The sequence below is a fragment of the Sus scrofa genome, chromosome 5, assembly GCF_054392235.1.
Source record: "Sus scrofa isolate SSC_HxYL_T2T_F1_AM1 chromosome 5, Sscrofa_HxYL_maternal_Yorkshire_Landrace_v2.0, whole genome shotgun sequence".
Lineage (NCBI taxonomy): Eukaryota > Metazoa > Chordata > Mammalia > Artiodactyla > Suidae > Sus > Sus scrofa.
In genome coordinates this window covers 64,750,420-64,769,727 of record NC_139387.1, presented here as the reverse complement: position 1 = coordinate 64,769,727, position 19,308 = coordinate 64,750,420, and the positions used below count along the sequence as shown (strand labels likewise).

Here is a 19,308-nt window from a genome sequence, read left to right as displayed (position 1 = left end):
TAATGGATAACACCATCTGGATGATTCCACTAGCACCAGAAACTTAAAATATCCAAAGAAATTAATATTCTCTCCCTATCCATCCTCCATCCTCTGCTTTCCAGCTCTGTGATCTTTCAGCCTGAAACTCAAGTCCATCTGAGTCTCCTCTCTCCTGCATATCTCATGTTTAACCAAAACCTCCTAAATACCTCTCCCACTAGTAAATGTCTCATTAACTCTACATTTCCATGCTAATTTTGGTATCACCACTAGCCTTAACTCTGAAGAGGCCTGTTTTCAGGTCTCTCTGACTTTTAATCTATTCTTCATACTCTGCCACATTGACCTTTCTAAAACGCAAAACTGATTTATTTCACTCGATTATCAAAAATCTTCAGTGGCTTCTACTTAGAAATAAAATTTTTTCAGCTTACCCTCTTGGCCTTTCAGACCTTCTACCTGCCTATACCTACCCAGATCCATCCACCACTCCTTGTACTTTGTGATCCAGAAACCATTACACACAGCTCTTCAACCTGCCATGAGCTGGGCCAGCACCTCTGATTTGCATATGCTCTTTCCTCTGCCTGTGATTTTCTCTCTTGTTAACTAGCAGTCTCAAAATTGCTATTTACTTGTTTATTTATCTTTTTAGGGCTGTACCTGCGACATATGGACATTCCCAGGCTAGGGGTTGAATTGGAGCTGTAGCTGCCAGCTTAAGCCATAGCCGTAGAAACTTGGGATCTGAGCCATGTCTGTGACCTACACCACAGCTCACGGCAACATGGGGTCCTTAACCCACTGAGCAAGGCCAGGGATCGAACCTGTGTTCTCAAGGATACTAGTCAATTTCAGTTAACTGCTGAGCCAGGATGGGAACTCCTCAAAATTGCTATTTAAGACACAGGAAGCATCACCCGCTTTGTAGGGGCTGACTTGCTCTACAAGCCCAATGCACATGGTATGTACATCTTCTGATCTTATCACATCATTCTGTAATTTACATGTCTGCCCCTGCTCCTAGCCTGTAAACTCAAGGCCAGAGACTGTTTCCTCAGCACTTAGTAGAGTATCTGGCCCACAACAGGTACTCAATAAATAGCTATGAAAGAAAGGGATACTTAGGAAGAGAGAGAAAAGGAAAAAGAAGAAATGAAGAAAAGAAATAGTATATAGTGCATTTATTTCTCTGCCTAAAGAAGCACTGCACCGCTGCTCAGGTTGAAGACAAACTTTGCATTCAGGTCATCAAAGAGGTGGGAGGAGGCCTGAATGACTTGGGTTCTAGGCTGGTAGCAGATGGATGCTGTATCATTACTGAGAGAGGGAGCAGATGGGAAGCAGGTGTGGGAAAGAATATGAGTTTAGTTTTGGGCATAATAAGTTTTTAGTGGTTAAGATACTAGAAGCCTCAGATTAAATAATTAAATAGGGTTATCTGCTTTCAAAATTCAAAAGACTCAATATTTTATTTATTTTTTAAAAAACATTTTGGAGTTCCCGTCGTGGTTCAGTGGTTAATGAATCCGACTAGGAACCATAAAGTTGTGGGTTCGATCCCTGGCCTTGCCCAGTGAGTTAAGAATCTGGCATTGCCGTGAGCTGTGGTGTAAGTTGCAGGCGCGGCTCAGATCCCGCGTTGCTGTGGCTCCGTCGTAGGCTGGCGGCTACAGCTCCGATTTGACCCCTAGCCTGGGAACCTCCATGTGCTGCGGGAGCAGCCCAAGAAATGGCAAAAAGACAAAAAAAAAAAAAAAAAAAAAAAAAAAAAAAAAAAAAAATTGGAGTACAGTTGACTTACAAAGTTGTGCGAGTTTCACATGGACAGCAAAGTGAATCCGTTATTCATATACATATATCCCATCCATATATGGATTCTTTCCCCATATAGTTTATTAGGTAGTTCAGTATTTTTATTTTCTTGATGCAAAGATTGTCTATGAAATGAGCTCTAAAACAGAACTTTAATACTAGAGCATTGTGGCACCTTGGCCCAGCGTTTTCTCCATATATCAACTCTTCCTGGTTTCTCCAGTCTCATGCTATTTTCTGATTTTTCCTAAATTCTTAAATAGTTAAAGCCTTATGCTTTCTATTTTTGAAAAATATCTCCATGTGGTGAAGCTAATGGTGTGAAAATCAGGCTAATGCTGACTATGACCCTGAAAGAATGATTTTGATCAGGAAAGTCAATTTATTCTGCATAAAGTGGTGACCATAATGGTGAGTTTTTTTTTTTTTTTAAATGGCAACATGCAAATAATGACATTGATAGACATAGGTAGGTGCAGAACACTTTGTCAATAGGCTCCTGGTGATGAATGAGAGTCTAATTGTTACTAAGTCAGTTGACTGCAGTTAGACAATTGTGGGCAACATCCATAGAAACATCCTTTCTTCTCCCCAAATACAGTAAATATGTTTCCCAAGCTGATTTTGGACCACACATGCCACAGCCTCAGCCTCTCCTCAGCTTTTCTCACGCACTCTCATCCACCCTCATCTCTAGTAGGAGCTTTGTAGGGAAATGAGAAAGGGTAGCTGTTTCACTATTACTGATTCTACCTTACTTTCCTGACCACAAATAATAAACTTCTGCAAATTTGTGCTTTTTTTGCCACTCTGTGCCTTCAGGCATCAAAAAAATTTTACCCAGTCTGAAGAGAATTCAATGAGGAAAAATTTACTGCTAACACATTGACCAAGTTGGCAAGTGCTTTGAGAATGAAGCCACAATCTGAGTTTCTTGCACCACCCCTAATTGATGCCCTCCATTCCTCAATGTTTTCTCTATATATCAACCTTCCTGGTTTCTCCAGTCTCATGCTATTTTCTGATTTTTCCAAATCCATAAATAGTTAAAGCCTTATGCTTTCTAGTTAAAAAAAAAAAAAAATCTCCATGTGGTGAGGCTAATGGTGTGAAAAGTGTAACAGCAAAAAGGTAGAAAAATATTATATAATTATAATCTCAACCTTGCTTTATACAAGCTCTGCGGAGGCAGAGACCATTTCTGCTTATGACCCTATATCCTGGGAGTGCTGTAGCTGACAGAGTAATGTTCCTGTGACGACTCTTATTTAATTGTGTGTGTTCTTGAACCAGAGGTGATATTTATTAGAACATGCACAGAAGTTAGTCTAAAATAAGTTGTTTTGTCTTCAAGCCCAGGTAAGAAGCCTGGAGGACATTCAGGTGCCGAAGGGACAAATGCCATGTATTGACATTTTCTCTAGAATTGTGAAGATGAAAAATGAGATTTACACATTTTTAACTGCAACGTCCTTGAAATCTTTAAAAGTCACTTAAGTATTTCGAATGAATGGGAATATTACTTCCTAAAAACAGAGTATTCTTCCTTTACAAAGATGAAAGAAGACCCATTATTTTTTTATTTCTTTTTATGCAAAAAACCCAAACACTCCAATTGAGTTTTATTTACCTGTGTATTCTAATATTTTTTGATGAGTTAATTGTTCTCAATTGAAAACCAATTCCTAGCCCCGTCTTAGAATTTGTAAAATAATCATAAGTGGCCCAAATCACTCTTTTCCGTATTTGGAGTCTGAGTTTTCTAGCACCTCACTTATGAAAGAGGAAGTGGTTTTTGACCCTGAGCAATACAACTTTTGCCTGAAAGGGTTGGTCAGTTAGATAGAGAAAAAGAGAAGCTGAGAAAGTAGAGGCAGAAAATGTGACAGAAAACAGAAACAACAAAATTGCAACTCTATTCATATTGGGTTTAGCTAATAGTTCACTGATTGTGATCCTTGAATTGCTTTTCTCTTTTATGTCCTATGAACATGGTCTCTCAGCATCTCTCTGTGCACCTTGGCTTTGCTCCTTTTCTTCTTTGAAAGGACTCTCAGTAAACTTATACCTAGTTTTTAGATTTGCTTTGTCTTTTCATCGGTGTCACTGAGAAAATAACTGATACATGAACAAACAATCGCCAGGCAACAAAATTATAAATAGGTATTTTAGCTCCCCTTCCTTCCAGATATTAGAGCCTGGGATTCTTGCTGAAACAAAGATTATTTGGGGATGTGCCCCCAGGGAATAAGAATAGGGGGTGGGGAGGGTGAAGTGGGGAGGGAGGGGGGAAAGCAGGAGAGTGTACTCTGAGATGGTCCAAGGAGGTGTAGAATAAGCCTCTGAAGACCCACCACAGGGATAGAAGAGAAAGCATTTCTCCACCTGCTCCCATCCTGCATAGGTCAAACACTTCACATATATGAAGTGTTCAATCCCTTACTCCCAGGTTTGCATGTGCTCCAGCACCAAACAGTTCTGATGTCAGAGAACCTCTAGGTGGAAAGCAAGGGGTTCCTGCAGTCTGGCTGAGGTGAGGGGCCTCAGCTTATACCTGTGTGAAGCTAGAATGAAAGGCAGGTGAGAGCATGAGGGGTGGGCTGTGTAATGTGCCTGATCCATAAGATAGGTCGAAAGGGATTCAGTTTAAAAAATAATAGCTTCAAGGCAGCAAAACACGAATACGAAAAAATGCAGGAGATTTGCTTGAGTTTGAAATGATCGCATTCCTTCATCCCCTAGAAACATACCTATTCTTCCTTGCTAGCTTAAATCAGAGTTCTTACCTAAAGTCCTATCAACAGAAAGTCAACTTTACTCCATTCTGATTCAGCACTCAGGTGACTGCTCACCTAGATCACTCTTTAGTTACATGTATTTGTGTGTATTGGGGTCAATAAATTTGATTACTGGCTTCTTAAGAATCAAGGGTAGCATCTTTTTTTTTTTTCTTTCTTTTCTTTTTTAGGGCCACACCTGCAGCTCATGGAAGTTCCTGGGCTAGGGGTCAAATCAGAGCTGCAGCTGTGGGTCTGTGCCACAGCTACAGCAACACCAGATCCAAGCTGCATTTGCGACCTATGCTGCAGCTTGTGGCAATGCTGGATCCTTAACCCACTGAGTGAGGCCAGGGATGGAACCCTAAACCCCACAGACACGATGTCAGGTTCTTAACCTCATGAGCTGAAATGGGAACTCCAGGGGTAGCATCTTATATCTCATTATATCCACTCCCTTGAGCCTAACACAATGCTTCATTTGGTGACCACCTAAACCCCAACTTTCATACTGGCTGGAAGGTCACATTTGAAGACTGACTCCCATCATGCCTAAGTTTATTAATTCTTGATTTCTGACTGCGAAGTCGAATTTTGATATCTTAAGTTTGCAAATGCTGGTTTGAGCAATTCGACACTATCTCATACTGGAATTGTAGCTAAGGGTGCAGGGCTGACGGAAAAATTTCAAAGCAAGCTTGTTTCTCTATTAAGAGACTTTCACGGTTTTCCTTAGGAAGATTATAACATGATATCTGTTGTTTATACAGACACAGAGTTTCCAGTTTTAGACTAAAATTTTCCTCATAATTTCACTACATCTGTTAGTTTCATTTTTTTACCACTTCAAGTAAATTCCTATTTCACAGTTGTACAAAATACTAACATAATAAAATTATTTATACATTTTCTAGCCACATCTTAAAGCTAAATTATCAAAAGATTGTGAAATATAAGTTGCAGAACCAGCTGGAACCTACTCTATTAAAAAAAAATGAGACCAATGCATTAAAACAAAAACCTTTTAAAATGTTAAACAAAATAAATCTTTTGAGAGTCATTCCATTATTGGTACCACTGCCTTTTTTATTTTTTTATTTTTTCTTATTTTAATAGTTAATACTTTGTACTTTGGAATCCAGCAAAACTCAACAGGTGACAAAAGTAAAAATAATGCCTAAAGAAGTGTGAAAAGAAAAGTTCCTATTCTATGTGTCAGAACAAACACCCAAAATGAAGTTCACATGATAAATAGTATCTATATTATGAGAAGTAAATCACCAAGAAAAAATTATTTAAAATGTTCTATTTCAATTTAAAGACTGAAGGAGGATCTTTTTTTTTTTTTTTTTTTTTTTTTTGCTAAGGTCTAATCAATAAACATGATGCTATGCTTGTATCTGCCCTGTCAATGTCTATAAAAAATGTTCAGTCAAAAGCTTCCTAGATTTTTTCAAAATATCCCAAATTCCACGTGTCCTAAACTAAACTCAGCCTCTTCCCAACCCTCAAATAAGTGCCTTTTCTTTTAGTTCTCACCTTGATGAAGGCGAGAAACATCCATCCACTTTGATCTGGAAGTCATCCCTTCCTTGCCATTTACCAAATTCCCACCAGGCTTTTATTTATTTCCTTTCCTTCCCTATTTATCACTTTAGTTGAAGCTCTTCCCATTTTTGGAATTGTGTACATTCTTATAAACAATCTGGTATACAGAGAGCACAAGAAAATGTTTGAGTTTACACAAAGCATTGTCTTCTTTGAGGTCTGAAACACCAAGATAACAAGGAAGAACTATAGGAAGACCTAATGAGGCTCAGAAAGACAGAAAAGTGTTGGGAAATTCTAAAGCAGCCATGGTTAGTAAATTACACTTAGGAAAAAAAATAAGGTTATTTCAGTCAGACAGTTATAACTCAGGAAAGTACTTTCTGAATATATACATGTATGTATGTATATAATGTATGTACCTAAATCCTCAAAATGTTAGACCATGATTAAGAAAAAATTCTGTTTTTTATAATATGTTATAACTTCATAGAACATGAATTATCATCAGCAATCCTGTTGCTTTATCAAGAGGTCCATAATGACTTTTCAGAGAAAAGCAACTCCAGTGGTGAGTTATAATGGCCACTTAATGATATAGCCTCTACTGTATGCCAGTTACTGTTCCTTACAACAAACTTCTGAGATAGATATTATTATAATACACATTTTACAGTTGAGAAAATTGAGGCATGGAGAGATTAGATAATTGACTGAAGGTCACGGTCAGTAATTATTGGACTCAGGATTCAAACCTGGCTCCAGGATTTCTGTCTCTGGAATTCCACATCATCTAATACTAGACTTCCAAGGATGAAGACCTGCCATAGGTAGAGTGAATGGATGAAGCAACCACCTCAGTGAATTTGGAAATAAGAATGCCCTCAGAGCTAAAGGATCCATTGAGATTGGTCTCAATTACAGGTCTCCTAAGTCAATTAATGAGACCAAACAACTCCCAGGACTGTAAACTCTTTGACAGCCACATAAAGGTATTAGCCTATCTAGAGAGGCAATCTATTAGTCTCAAATGGCCCTGGTGAGCTATCAAAGAGTGGAAAAGGAACCAGTGACCAACTGTTCTGGGTGAGCAGTGTCTGGTAAGGAGCACCTAAGTGTCCAGTCCTAGTGGGAGGCAGATGAATCCAGCCCCCAGCCTGAGAATCCCTGATATTTTTTTAATCCCATGTAGTCTAATTATAGTGACAATGTGCCTGGAGCAAGCTATGCAAGTAATCAGTCTGCTAAAAATGAACAACAATTAATATTTCGATGAATAGACATGTGTTTATGAGGGCAAATCAGCTTCCTTGTATCTGATCAGCTCTGGAGAACTGGAAAGAAGGAATTTCTGGAGTCTAGCTCTGCAAGTCCCAGAGCCAGATCTAGAACCAGTTTTACCAAGGCACAGGCCACCTCACATGTCTCTTGGCAACCAACCTATCTCCTTCCCTAGTGACAACCTGACTTCACTATCCAAATGACAGAAAAATTATGCAAGACATTCTAAAAACACGAGCAGGGCTTTTCAGTCTGGAAAGATAAAGGCAATGCGATTATATGTCTGAAGTCTATAATAGTTTGAAATATACAGCTAGGACTAATTGGTAGTTATTTACCAACTTCTGGAATAATGAAACCACAAAGTAACCTTCAAAGATTAAAGAAGTTGTTTTTGGATAAAGAGGTATATATTAGTGGATATTCATTCCAGGGGGTTGAAAATACAATCCCTTTGGTGTTTATCAGGTACTCGCTAAATTCCAAGTACTGAGTGGGCACTTCAGAGAAAATCAGAAAGCAGGAAGTAGCAAAGGTTCTGTTCTCTGCCCAAAAGTTATTGATAGTTCAGCAAGAGGTTAAGACAAAGACCCTAAAAGCTGCTCTAGAAAAATAGAATGAAAGAAAGAGAGTTTGCAGCCCTTGAGATGGTCAGGGTGGGCATCCCCAACCACTCTTCAATGCTATGATTAACATCTTCCAGATGACTGGGCACAGCGCCCTCAGGATCACTTGCAGCAGAAGTTTCCTCACGCTCTGCCTTGACTCCCAACCACCTGGCATGGCCTCAGCTTATTATTTGGGGAACTCAGTTTAAGAAGCAGTTTCTTTGAGTTCCCGTTGTGGCTCAGCAGAAATGAATCCAACTGGGAACCATGAGGTTGCGCGTTTCACCCCTGGCCTCACTCAGTGGGTTAAGAATCTGGCGTTGCCGTGAGCTGTGGTGTAGGTTGAAAATGCGGCTTGGATCTGATGTTGCTGTGGTTCTGGTGTAGGCTGGCAGCTGTAGCTCTGATTCGACCCCTAGCCTGGGAACCTCCATACGCTGTGGGTGCGGCCCTAAAAAGACAAAAGACCAAAAAAAAAAAAAAAAAAGAAGAAGAAGAAGCAGTTTCTTGCTGGGTGTATTTTCCTGAATAAGCAGTGCCCCATCTTCAAAAAAACAATGTCTCCACCTCACTCCTCACACTGCCCCCTCCATCTGCAGAAAGATTTAACACAATCCCCAGAATCCAAAAGAACAGAAGAGGGAGAAAATTTTCCACCAGGCTTTCAGACATTAAAAAACCATTTCCATTTCCAGGGTCCTCTCCAGCCTGTCCTAGATGCATCTGAATGAGCAGTCTCACTGGGCTAAGAGGTGGCATGGATGCCACCACCTCCAGATCGTGCTGGTAGATCGCAAGTCAGGAGCCTGGGAATGCTCATTTCTGAGCCCAGAAGCCCAGGCAGCTTCATAGACTGATAAGATTTAAGACTGGAAAGATTTAAGAGGGTTAAGTGGGCAAATTGTGAAAGCAAAGGCCTTGAAATATGGTAAGTGCATACACTTGTTGATAGAAGGTTGTGGAACAAGAACCAGTGGGGCTCTTGGAAAAAGGTAGCTCTCCCAAATCCCACCCTATTGCAAAGTCAGCACAGAAAAGAGATGAGGAAATAAAATGAATCCTCTCTCAATATTACTTGTGAAGTCTTTCAAGTTTTTTAAGTTAATCTTGGTCTTACTTGTTGGGAATGAAGTGACAAAACCCACTTTTTTTTTTTTTTTTTTTTTTGAGGCAATTGGTATACAGATCCCTGTGTCAATACCCGTAGAGATAAAACCTGTTTCACTAGGAAGGGAGTAGTCAAGTAAATGCTCATTTACATTTCAACACTGCCTTCATTTGCTGCATAAGCAAATGACTGAAATCTTTGCCTCAAACTTTCTCATCTGTAGAATGGGGATAGTCCTATTTAGGATTGTGGGGAGCATTATATGAACATAAATCCTTCAGTACACTGCCTGGAACATAGTAAGCTGGCAAAATCAGGTTGCGCTTCTCATCATTTTAAAACAAAGTCATGGTCAATTAATAGAAAACAGTGGCAGCCCAGGATCATAGCCATGACGAGAAAAATATATTTAGATGTCCTTTGGCTGGCCTTTTTAGAGCCAGCCAAGGCTCCGCAAAGCCAAGAGTCATGCAAGAGCGAACTGATTTGTCTGCCAACTGGCCCGCACTTTTTCAGTTCGCAGAAGCACACCCCCTGTCCCGGTCTGGGGCCATCACCGAGCTCCAGCGGGGCCGGGAGCAACACGGCCAGTCCCCTCGCGGAAGCGCGTTCCTTGGCGTCCACCCAGAAGTCAGACAGACACTGCGAGAAGTAAACTTGACCTGACTCGGGAGCGCACGGAGCGGCGCGGGCGTCCAGGACCCCTCCCGGAGCTCTCCGCCTCGGCAGCCGGCAGCCGGCAGCCGGAGGGGCGCGCTGCTCACCTGCCAGGCTCGGAGGCACTGCGGCGGCCAGAAGCAGCAGCAGCAGCAGCGGGGCCGGCGGCGCGGGCAGCCCAAGGCGCCCGTCCCGGCTGCGGCGGGACATCGCTCTGCGGCCGCGATCTCTGCTCCGCTGGACGAGGTGCCCTCGGGGCCGGCGGTGGCGGCTGCTGGTGCTGCGATAGAGACGTTGGGGCGTCTTTAACTTTCTTCTCTCATGAGCCCGGTCTGCTTGGGGCTTTTAGGGGCGAAGAAGCCTCACGTGGCCTTGGGAACAACCTTCGCCCTGCTGGGCCCCGGGCTGGGAAGGGCGGGCCCTTTCTGACCCTCAAGCGCCTCGTGGGCCGGCCAGAGACAGTTCCCCGGCTGCACGTCTGGGATCTGCCCAGGCTTACGTGCCGCTTTCTCCTCACTCGTCGGGCTGTTTGGCGGCCCAGGGCTGGAAACAAATCAGTTCATATTCACACCGCTAGCCTCCAGGCCCGGCCACTCGTCTGCAGCAGCGGGGATGAGGTGTCCTGAGCAGTGGAGAAATGCATATCCCTGCCTACACGCAGCTCTGATTCTTTGCCATCCCGAAGAGTTCTTCCGGATCCCTCTAACTCAGGGATCAGTGCCCCTCCATCTCAGGCTTTCTAACCTAAATCCATTTGCTGCAGCTCAAGACTTTGGATCTTTTGCTTTTGTTTTCATTGGCTGGAGCCACCACTGGAGAGTGATTCCTCCGACCGGTCTGAAATTGGATATATCCCTGAAACCCCTGTGAGGTCCCCATTTTTGTGCAGGGTCAGTTGAAAGTGACATTGTGAAGTAGGCAAACCTATGCCTCGGGTGACATTGTGAAGCTGGCAGAGGGTGCCCTAGGTGACATTGTGAAGTAGGCAAAAGGTATTTTATTTATTGAATAAGCATCTGTTGAGCTCGCCTTATGTGCCACAAAGCAGTGATATAAAGGCCATTAAGAGCATGGCACACAACAGGCAAAGAGGCACAAAGCCATATAAATTAACAGGTACTGAGAGTTGCTGTTAGTACTATAATTGAGCCACTCTGAAGGGACACGGAGGGAACCCACCTGGGGCCCTAAGCACCCCCTCCTTCTCTCTTCGTCTTTTTTCCAAGCTTAATTGATGTGTTAAGGGGAGATGGGAAGAGAGGACAAGAGTCAGCTTTTCTAGATGGTGGGGGGAAACACAGTTGTAATTACTAGAAAAGTTACAGAATAATTACATCAGATCTCTGTGTAGACTGGTAAACGTGAGTCCCAAGTCATTAATTTTTGTTTGGTGACAGTACGTTGGATGATAATATCCTGTAATGAGTGATATGAGTGAGGGAACTGAGAACATTGTAAAAACTGCACATTTTTCTTTTGCGGGGGGTGGGGGTGGGGGAGAGGGCCGATGCACAAGCTGCATATGGAAGTTCCCAGCTAGGGGTCAAATTGGGGCTGTAGCTGCTGGCCTACACCACAGCTCACAACACCAGATCCTTAACCCGCTGAGCAGGGACAGGGATCAAACCTGAAACCTCATGGATACTAGTGGGGTTTGTTACCACTGAGCCACAACAGGAAATCTGCACATTTTTCAAGTCAGAAAACAAAAGTGGAGAAAATTATGAACATTTTGTGCCATGTTGGGAAGAGAACTATGTTAGGCCATTCAAGGAAGTTGTGTTACCCTCTCTCATCCTCCTTCACTTTATAACCCCTCCAATCTAAGGAGCCAAGTGTTGGGATGCAATCATGTGTAGGAAAGCCTGATGTGAACTAGGAGAGACACTCATTCATCTGTTATGTAGTCATCACATATTTGTTGAGTATGTTCCAGGCACAGAACAGTAAACAAAAGTCCCTGCCCTCTCAGAGCTTGCATTCTAGCGCAGGAAGCAAATTATAAATGTGAACAAACTGGATTGGAATTTCTCAACCTCAGCTTTGTGACATTTGGAGCCATACAAGTCTTGGTTGTGAGGGGTGGTCCTATATGCATCCTCTGGTCTTTATCCACTGGATGTCAGTGTCAGCACCTCTCACTCTCCAAGTTGTGACCATCAAAAATGTCTTCAGACTTTGCCATGTGTTCCCCAAGGGAATCTTCAGGTGAGAATCATGGAATCTGAAGACAGTAAATCTTGTCTTCTTTAAATCGTGCACTTTGCATATCTGGGAGGGAGAGGAGCCCCCAAATTCATAGCAAAGCTGAGGGGAGGAAGACCATAAGAGATGTTGACTATGAAGTGGTTTTATCAATTCTGTAGTAGATAAATGTGTGGGGTTTGGGGTTACTTACCCCTCATTGGTCCTTCCTGGGACCAGCTTTTCATGAATCTGGACTCTACAGGTGTAGAAGTTTTAGTGAGCAAAGAAGGAAGTATGTTTCCACCAGGAGACACAATAACCACTTCACCGAATTGGGAGTTTGAAATTGCTGCCTGGACTTTATTGGGCTCCTCTGGAAAAAAAAAAAAATGAGCAAGAAGAAGATTATGATGTTGGTCAGAGTGATTGTGCCTGATAACAGAATGGAAATAACAACCCAGCCAGAGGGACCAGTAGGAAGAACTCAGGAGAGTCCCTGTATCAGCATGTCCTCTTGGACAGGTTAACTGAATCACTTTGCTGTACAGCAGAAATTATCACAACATTGTAAATCAACTCTACTTTGATACAACATTAAAAAATTTAAAAAAGGAAGAAAAGGTTAACTGAAGTGCCATCACTTTGCCTGGACAGCACCACCAGAGACTCAGGCTCCTCGCCAAAGTGGGCAAGGAACCCTAACCAGCTGAGGTGCGGGCTCAAAGCCAAGGGAGCAGGAAAGAGGGTGGAAGAGAGAAGTCGCAAATATCTATATCTGGGTGATCAGTTGTAGAAACAGAGACCATGACCTCTGTCTATGGCCTAGACCTATAGGAGTTTCTATTACCAAATGTTCCCACATCCCACCCCATCTATCAAATGGGTGACTCATCCCCTAGAGGAAGGGTGGTGCTGGCCTTTGCATCAATCTCTGTCTATATTTCTATCTTTTCTGTAACATGTATGTGGTGGATTCAAAATTCTACACTTCCAGAATGAAATGTACAACATGTAAGTTTGTTTTTTTTCCCCAAAGTTATAATATCAACTTAGTATTCAAACACCTATCCACCAGTGGTAGAAATTTTAGAATGTCAAGGTGAAGGTTATTCAGTCTCATTTGGGCTAAATCTAAGCTTCTTGCACCTCCTCCATATTCTTCCCCATTTCTTGAGGTTGGTCTTCATTTCGGGGGCTTATGTATTGACTGGATATTGGGTAAAGGGCATCTGCTCTGTGAGTCATCTTCTTGGCTTGGTGGCTGCCAGTGAGATGTAGTTTATTTCTTCTGGTCCTTATTGTGGTACAACCATGATAGGATTCCACTGTTGACGTCTGAGACCCTTGGCTTTAGGTCTGGATTCCTACATACTCTGTGTATTAGTTAGGTAATACTAGCTACCATGACAAATAAATGCCAAAAGTTCAACGGGTTAATGCAACTGAAGTGTATTTCTGGCTCATATACCAGTCTGATATGAGAGTTCTTAGTTGGTGGTTGGCTTTCTTTCATGTAGAAATGTAAGAACTCAGTGTCCTTTCACTTTGCGGTTCCACCATTCCTTAAGGCAGATGATGTTCCATATGTCTTAATTCATAGCGCCCTTAGAGTCTCAGTAATATGTTCTTGAGGCTGCAGGCCAAAAGAAACATCTAACAGTTTCGTTCATTAAGAAGTTAGGGCCAAACAATTTAAAAGTAGTAATTTGCTCCATGTCCTGGATGGTACTATGGTTCGTTCAAATGTTTATGTGGCAGATTCCCCCTTTGGTTCATTATGCTGTATTTACTGATGGTACTATTTCCTGTGAATAGTTAGTATATCCTAGGTACCCCTTGCGAATTTATTGTGATTGTCAAACTGTATGCAGAGACCATATTATGACTGTCAAATCTGAATGCCGATTCTGGGGCACCTGGAATTTTTTCTTCCAGTCAGAAGACAGGGAAAGAATAACGGGGAAAGCACTCCTGCTTCTCAGTGACTTCCTCTCACATTCCATTGGCAATAACCAGATATACTGTCAAACCTATGTGCTTGGAGTTCCCATCGTGGCACAGTGGTTAACAAATCTGACTAGGAACCATGAGGTTGCAGGTTCCATCCCTGGCCTTGCTCAATGGGTTAAGGATCCAGCGTTGCCATGAGCTGTGGTGTAGGTCGCAGATGCGGCTCGGATCTTGCTTTGCTGTGGCTCTGGAGTAGGTAGGTGGCTACAGCCCCGATTGGACCCCTAGCCTGGGAACCTCCATATGTCGTGGGAGCGGCCCTAGAAAAGGCAAACAAAACAAAACAAAACAAAACAAAACCCTATGTGCTAAAGAGGCTTGGAAATGCAGCCTCCAGCTGAGATGTCACCTTTCAGTATGGAAATAAACCACACTTTTTTTTGGAAGGCTTCTGGTACTCTTGGCAACTTCTCCATCCAGACTTGGATTCTGCTGGGTCCTTTGGCTCAATCTTAGACCCCTCTGAACCCTGGGGTGGGTGGAGGGGTGAGGGAGTAGAGGGGGTGTTGGCAATAGCGACTCAATGATTCTCTGATTTGGGGTGCATCAGTCGGTGCCCCCACCCCACCTCCGTCGATTAGTGCTAGTTTACATCTCGGGTATCGTGTGGAACACATAACTCTGTAAATTCATGAGCTGCATGCTGGAAAGTTTAAACATGATCTCCTTGGTTCCAAGAACTCTAGACCTATTGGAGTTTCTATCACCGAATGTCCCCACATCCTGCCCCACCCATCAAATGGGCGACTCATCCCCTAGAGGAAGGGTGGTGCTGGCCTTTGCATCAACCTCTGTGTATTTCTCTTATCAGCTCTTCAGACCTCTTAGTTGTTTGGATAAGAGTTATTACACATTCTCATACAATATTACCTTTTAAACATTTATTATATACTACATACATTATTATATGTCGTCATTCCAATTTATTGTTCTCAAATATATTCTTTACACACTTAATTCTTATGTCTTTCAATTGTCTAAGCCAAGCTTTTGAAAAATTTCAAAATATTTTCTCTCCCTCTCTCTTAAAATGTAAGCTTAAATCTTACATTTTAATGGCTTTGAAGATTATGGCTTGTGTCTACTCAAGACCTCAAAAAGCCATACATTTTATTCTCTGGTCTTTCATTACTTTTATGTCCTCCTTCCTTGAGCAATAACCCTTTGCTTCTTGGAACTAATCTAGTAGTGGAAACTTTACTAAGTTAAACAAGAACTTCTCAGAAGAAAAAAATGTGTAGGGTAATATTTTAGGCTACTATTCAACTTCTGTATATTTACTTCTGTAGTTGATTTTCCTTTTTTTTTTTTTTCTCCTCCTCCATTTATTTTCACGTAGGTTGTTTTGGTAGTTAAGCTCAACATTTGGTCCATGGGAATCAGAATGTGGGGTTCGAACTGCTACAGAACCAGGGCTCCCATTGTGGCTCAGTGGTAATCAACCCAACTAGTATCCATGAGGATGCAGGTTTGACCCCTGGCCCCACTCATTGGGTTAAGGATCCAGCTTTGCCACGAGCTGTGGTTGTCGAAGATGTGGCTTGGATCTGGCATTGCTGTGGCTATGGCATGGGTCAGCAGCTGTGGCTTGGATTTGACCCCTCACCTGGGAACTTCCATATGCTGTGGGTGCAGCCCTAAAATAAAAATTTAAAAAATAAAAAAATGAACAAATTGCTGCAGAACCAAAGAAACGACAGACATTCCTCAGAAATCCCTGGGCTCAGACCTGATGCCTGCAGAGCTGGTTTTGATCTCTTATAACACAGTTGGGTACTGTCTTCTCTTCTACTCACTTACTCCTGCTTTATATAAGCTGCCATCCATTATAATTTCCAGACTGCAAGTGTCTTATTAATTGTATACATAAAAGACATACTGCCATTGGTCAGTGATTGTAAGGCTACTAGGGTGTCTTGGCTTTAGGACAATGGTGTAAGGGTGAGACTGAATGGGTTGACTGAAGCAGGATGAGTAGCAGTTAAGAGAGAAATTTCTGTGTATGTTGACTATTGATTGGATGGTTTAGTATTATTTTTTCTACAGATGACAACTTTAAGCTTTTTACTCTACTGATAGACATCTTGGTCCCCATCTTTATCTCCAAAGAGGATGAAAAAGGCATTCCTGAATACTTTTGGGACTAAGAGCATTTTCTACATTAAGGAATGTAACTTTTTTTTTTTTTTTTGGCCTGACAGTTCTTTTTTCATAATTTCTCCTTTTCTACCTCTTTTCTAAATTAAGTGGCTATATCCTAGAGTAACTGCCACCAACTTCTTCTATTTACTTCTCCCACCCTTTTTTGGGAGGGGCCGCACCTGTGACATGTGGAAGTTCCTGGGCCAGGGATCAAACCTCTGCCACAGCAGCAACCCTAGCCACTGCAGTGACAATGATGAATCCTTAACCCATTGAGCCACCAGAGAACTCCTCTCCCACTCTTAATATCTTAGCATTTTCTCTTCATTCTATAGACAGAAGTACAAATGCCAAGTTAAAACAATTAGCAAAATACATCCCTTTGGTAGTGGTTTTTAACCTTGACAGCAGATGCAAAATATTCCTGTATTAAATGTCCCCAATCTTTTTTTCAGGTTCTAAGAAAGGACTGAAGCCTGAATGGTGTGTAACAATGAATAAATGAAAAGTGATAAATATTTGGTAAATCTGGGTGCTACCAATATTTTTAAAATGAAGACAATGAAGATACAAATCAGGCAGTTATTTCTTGAAACATGGCTAGAAATTAACATGTAAATATAACCCAGGGTCAAAATTCAAGAAAATGTTACTACAAAAAGATTCTATTTCAGTCTAGCTGAGTAAACTAGATGAACATCTCTCAAATACAGGGAATTGTATTCTAAACAGTACATATCAATCTTCCAGAAAACTACAGTCTGAGAAGAGAGTTCCAAGGATTGATGCCAAGAGAAATTTGAATAATCTCTCTATTGAGAAACACACTCCTTCTGCTGGATCTTTCAATTTAAAGATGAGTGATTGGAAATGAGAACCAGCACAACATGGAGTCTTTGAAGAATCTTGCAGAATGAGGGGATGGGGACATCATTCTGCAATCTCAGATTTCTAAGAACTACCAATTTTAGGAACCCAAAGAAAATTTAGGAAGAAAATTTGGCATCTTCTATAGGATATGGGAAAACAGCCTCTATTTACCAAGAGGAGAAAACTTACAAAGAAAAACCGGTGGAGAGAAAAAAAAAAATGCATGAGAAGTTCCTGTTGTGGCGCATTGGGTTAAGAATCTGACCGCAGCTGCTCGAGTTGCTCTGGAGGTGTGGGTTTGATCCCCAGCAGGGCACGGTGTGTTAAAGGATCCAGCATTGCTGCAGCTGCAGCTCAGATTCAATCCATGGACCAGGAGCTTCCATATGCCATCGGTGCAGCCATAAAAAGAAAAAAAAGAAAAGGAAAATGCATAAAATGAAAGGGGAGATGGATAGAATAAGAAAGGTTTGATGGAAAACTAATAAATTCATAGTACAATAGACATTTCCATTGGAGGCTAACAGTAAAGAGCTGAAATTGACACTGTTGAAAATGGACTCAGTCATTTGAAGGAAAAATTGATAAGACCTTCCAAAAAAGAGAGGGAAAAGATAAAAACGAAAGTGAGGTAAAGGCAAGAGACACAAAAAAACTTTAAAGTCCAACCAAGCATGGTATGTGTTCCTGAAGATGAACTCCAACTAAATAGAATAGAAGCCCTGATCAAGGCACTGTCAAGAAAACATCCCTAGGAATTCCCATCGTGGTGCAGTGGAAACAATCTGACTAGTATCCATGAGAAAGCGGGTTCAATCCCTGGCCTTGCTCAGTGGGTCAGCAATCTGGTGTTGCCATGAGCTGTGAAGTAGGTGCAGATGCAGCTTGCATCTGGTGTTGCTGTGGCTATGGCATGTATTAATTCTGATTCGACCCCTCTGCTGGGACCTTCCATTTGCCGAGGGTGTAGCCCTAAAAAGCAAGCAAACAAAAAAAGAAGGAAAAAAAAAAAAAAAAGAAAACTTCCCTGAGCTGAATAAACAAAGCCGTTTCTCCTGACATAATGTGGTGAGAGGTGCACAGCATCACCTGTGCAGTAGTCCTGGTAAAACTTTTTGCCTAAATCAAATCCTGAGGATCATATCTTGCTGGGACCAGCTTCTTGGGCATGTGACACATGCAGTCAAAGATCCCCATCCTTAGAAGGGATCCACGCTTGGTTTAATGCTCTACTATCACTGCCTGTTTTTTGTGTGTGAGTGTGTGTGTGTCTTTTTAGGGCTGCACCTGCAGCGTATGGAAGTTCCCAGGCTAGGGGTCAAATCAGACCTATAGCTGTCAGCCTACACCACAGCCACAGCAATGCAGGATCTGAGCCACATCTGTGATCTACTCCATAGCTCATGGCAAAGCGGATCTTTAACCCACTGATTGAGGCCAGGGATTGAATCTGCATCCTTATGGATACTAGTCAGGTTCTTAACCCACTGAGCCACAATGGAAACTCCTGCTATCACTGTCTTGAAATTCTTCCTAATTTCTGAACAAAGGTGCCTGCATTTTCATTTTGCACCAGGCCTCACAAATTATGTAGCCATTCCTGAATCTGGCAAATCTAGATTGTGTGACATTCTACGAGACAACTGTCCGATATTATTTTTTAAAATATCAGTTACTTAATAGACACCCCCCCAAAAAAAAATCCCCACAGAAAAAGCATGAAAATCTATTCTTCTAGTTTAAAGGCAATTAGAGACTTGACAAACAAAAACAATGTGTAATCTTTAACTGGATCCTGAGTGGGCATGTGTGTATGGGTGGGGGTATGGGTGGGTGGATATCTACAAGACATTTTGGGGAGACTATTTGGACAAATTTAAATAAATGAGGCCTGTATATTAGATGGCATTGCATATTTTAAAAAATTATTGGGTATGAAAATTGTATTCTGGATATATAGAAGGATGTCCTAGTTTTTAGAGAATACCTCCTGTGGTAAAGTGTCATGATGTCTGCAATTTACTTTCAAATGGTTTGGTAAAAATAAATAAATAAATATATATATATATATATATATATATATATATATATATATATGGACACAAAATAAATGTGCCATAAACCCCCACAATAATTCTTGCAGCAAACTTTTTTTGCTTTATAGGGATGCACCTGAAGCATATGGATGTTCCCAGGCTAGGAGTTGAGTTGAAAGTATAGCTGCCTGTCTATACCACTGCCACAGCAACATGGGATCTGAGCCATGTCTGCGACCTACACCACAGCTCATGGCAATGCTGGATCCTCAACCCACAGAGCGAGG

General features: G+C 41.8%; 2 protein-coding genes across 6 annotated transcripts in view; both read right to left on the bottom strand.

Annotated features, from left to right (window-relative positions):
- The window catches only part of PLBD1 (phospholipase B domain containing 1), a 71,270-nt gene extending 60,830 nt beyond the window's left edge, over positions 1 to 10,440 (bottom strand). Inside the window, 1 exon segment of the mRNA NM_001244629.1 lies at positions 9,884 to 10,440. Within this exon segment, the coding sequence (NP_001231558.1) occupies positions 9,884 to 9,986 (103 nt within the window). The 5' untranslated portion in view covers positions 9,987 to 10,440.
- Positions 1 to 19,308, bottom strand: part of GUCY2C (guanylate cyclase 2C) — a 672,163-nt gene that overhangs the window by 491,187 nt on the left and 161,668 nt on the right. For 2 of the 5 annotated variants that reach the window (XM_085024752.1, XM_085024753.1), the window contains one exon: positions 12,296 to 13,596. The exons of 1 other annotated variant lie outside the window; for it this stretch is intronic. In XM_085024752.1, the coding sequence (XP_084880878.1) occupies positions 13,569 to 13,596 (28 nt within the window). In that variant the 3' untranslated portion in view covers positions 12,296 to 13,568. Of the gene's footprint in view, positions 1 to 11,244; positions 12,084 to 12,174; positions 13,597 to 19,308 lie in introns of those variants that run through there. 2 more of the 5 variants (XR_014845322.1, XM_085024754.1) reach the window with 2 other exon arrangements.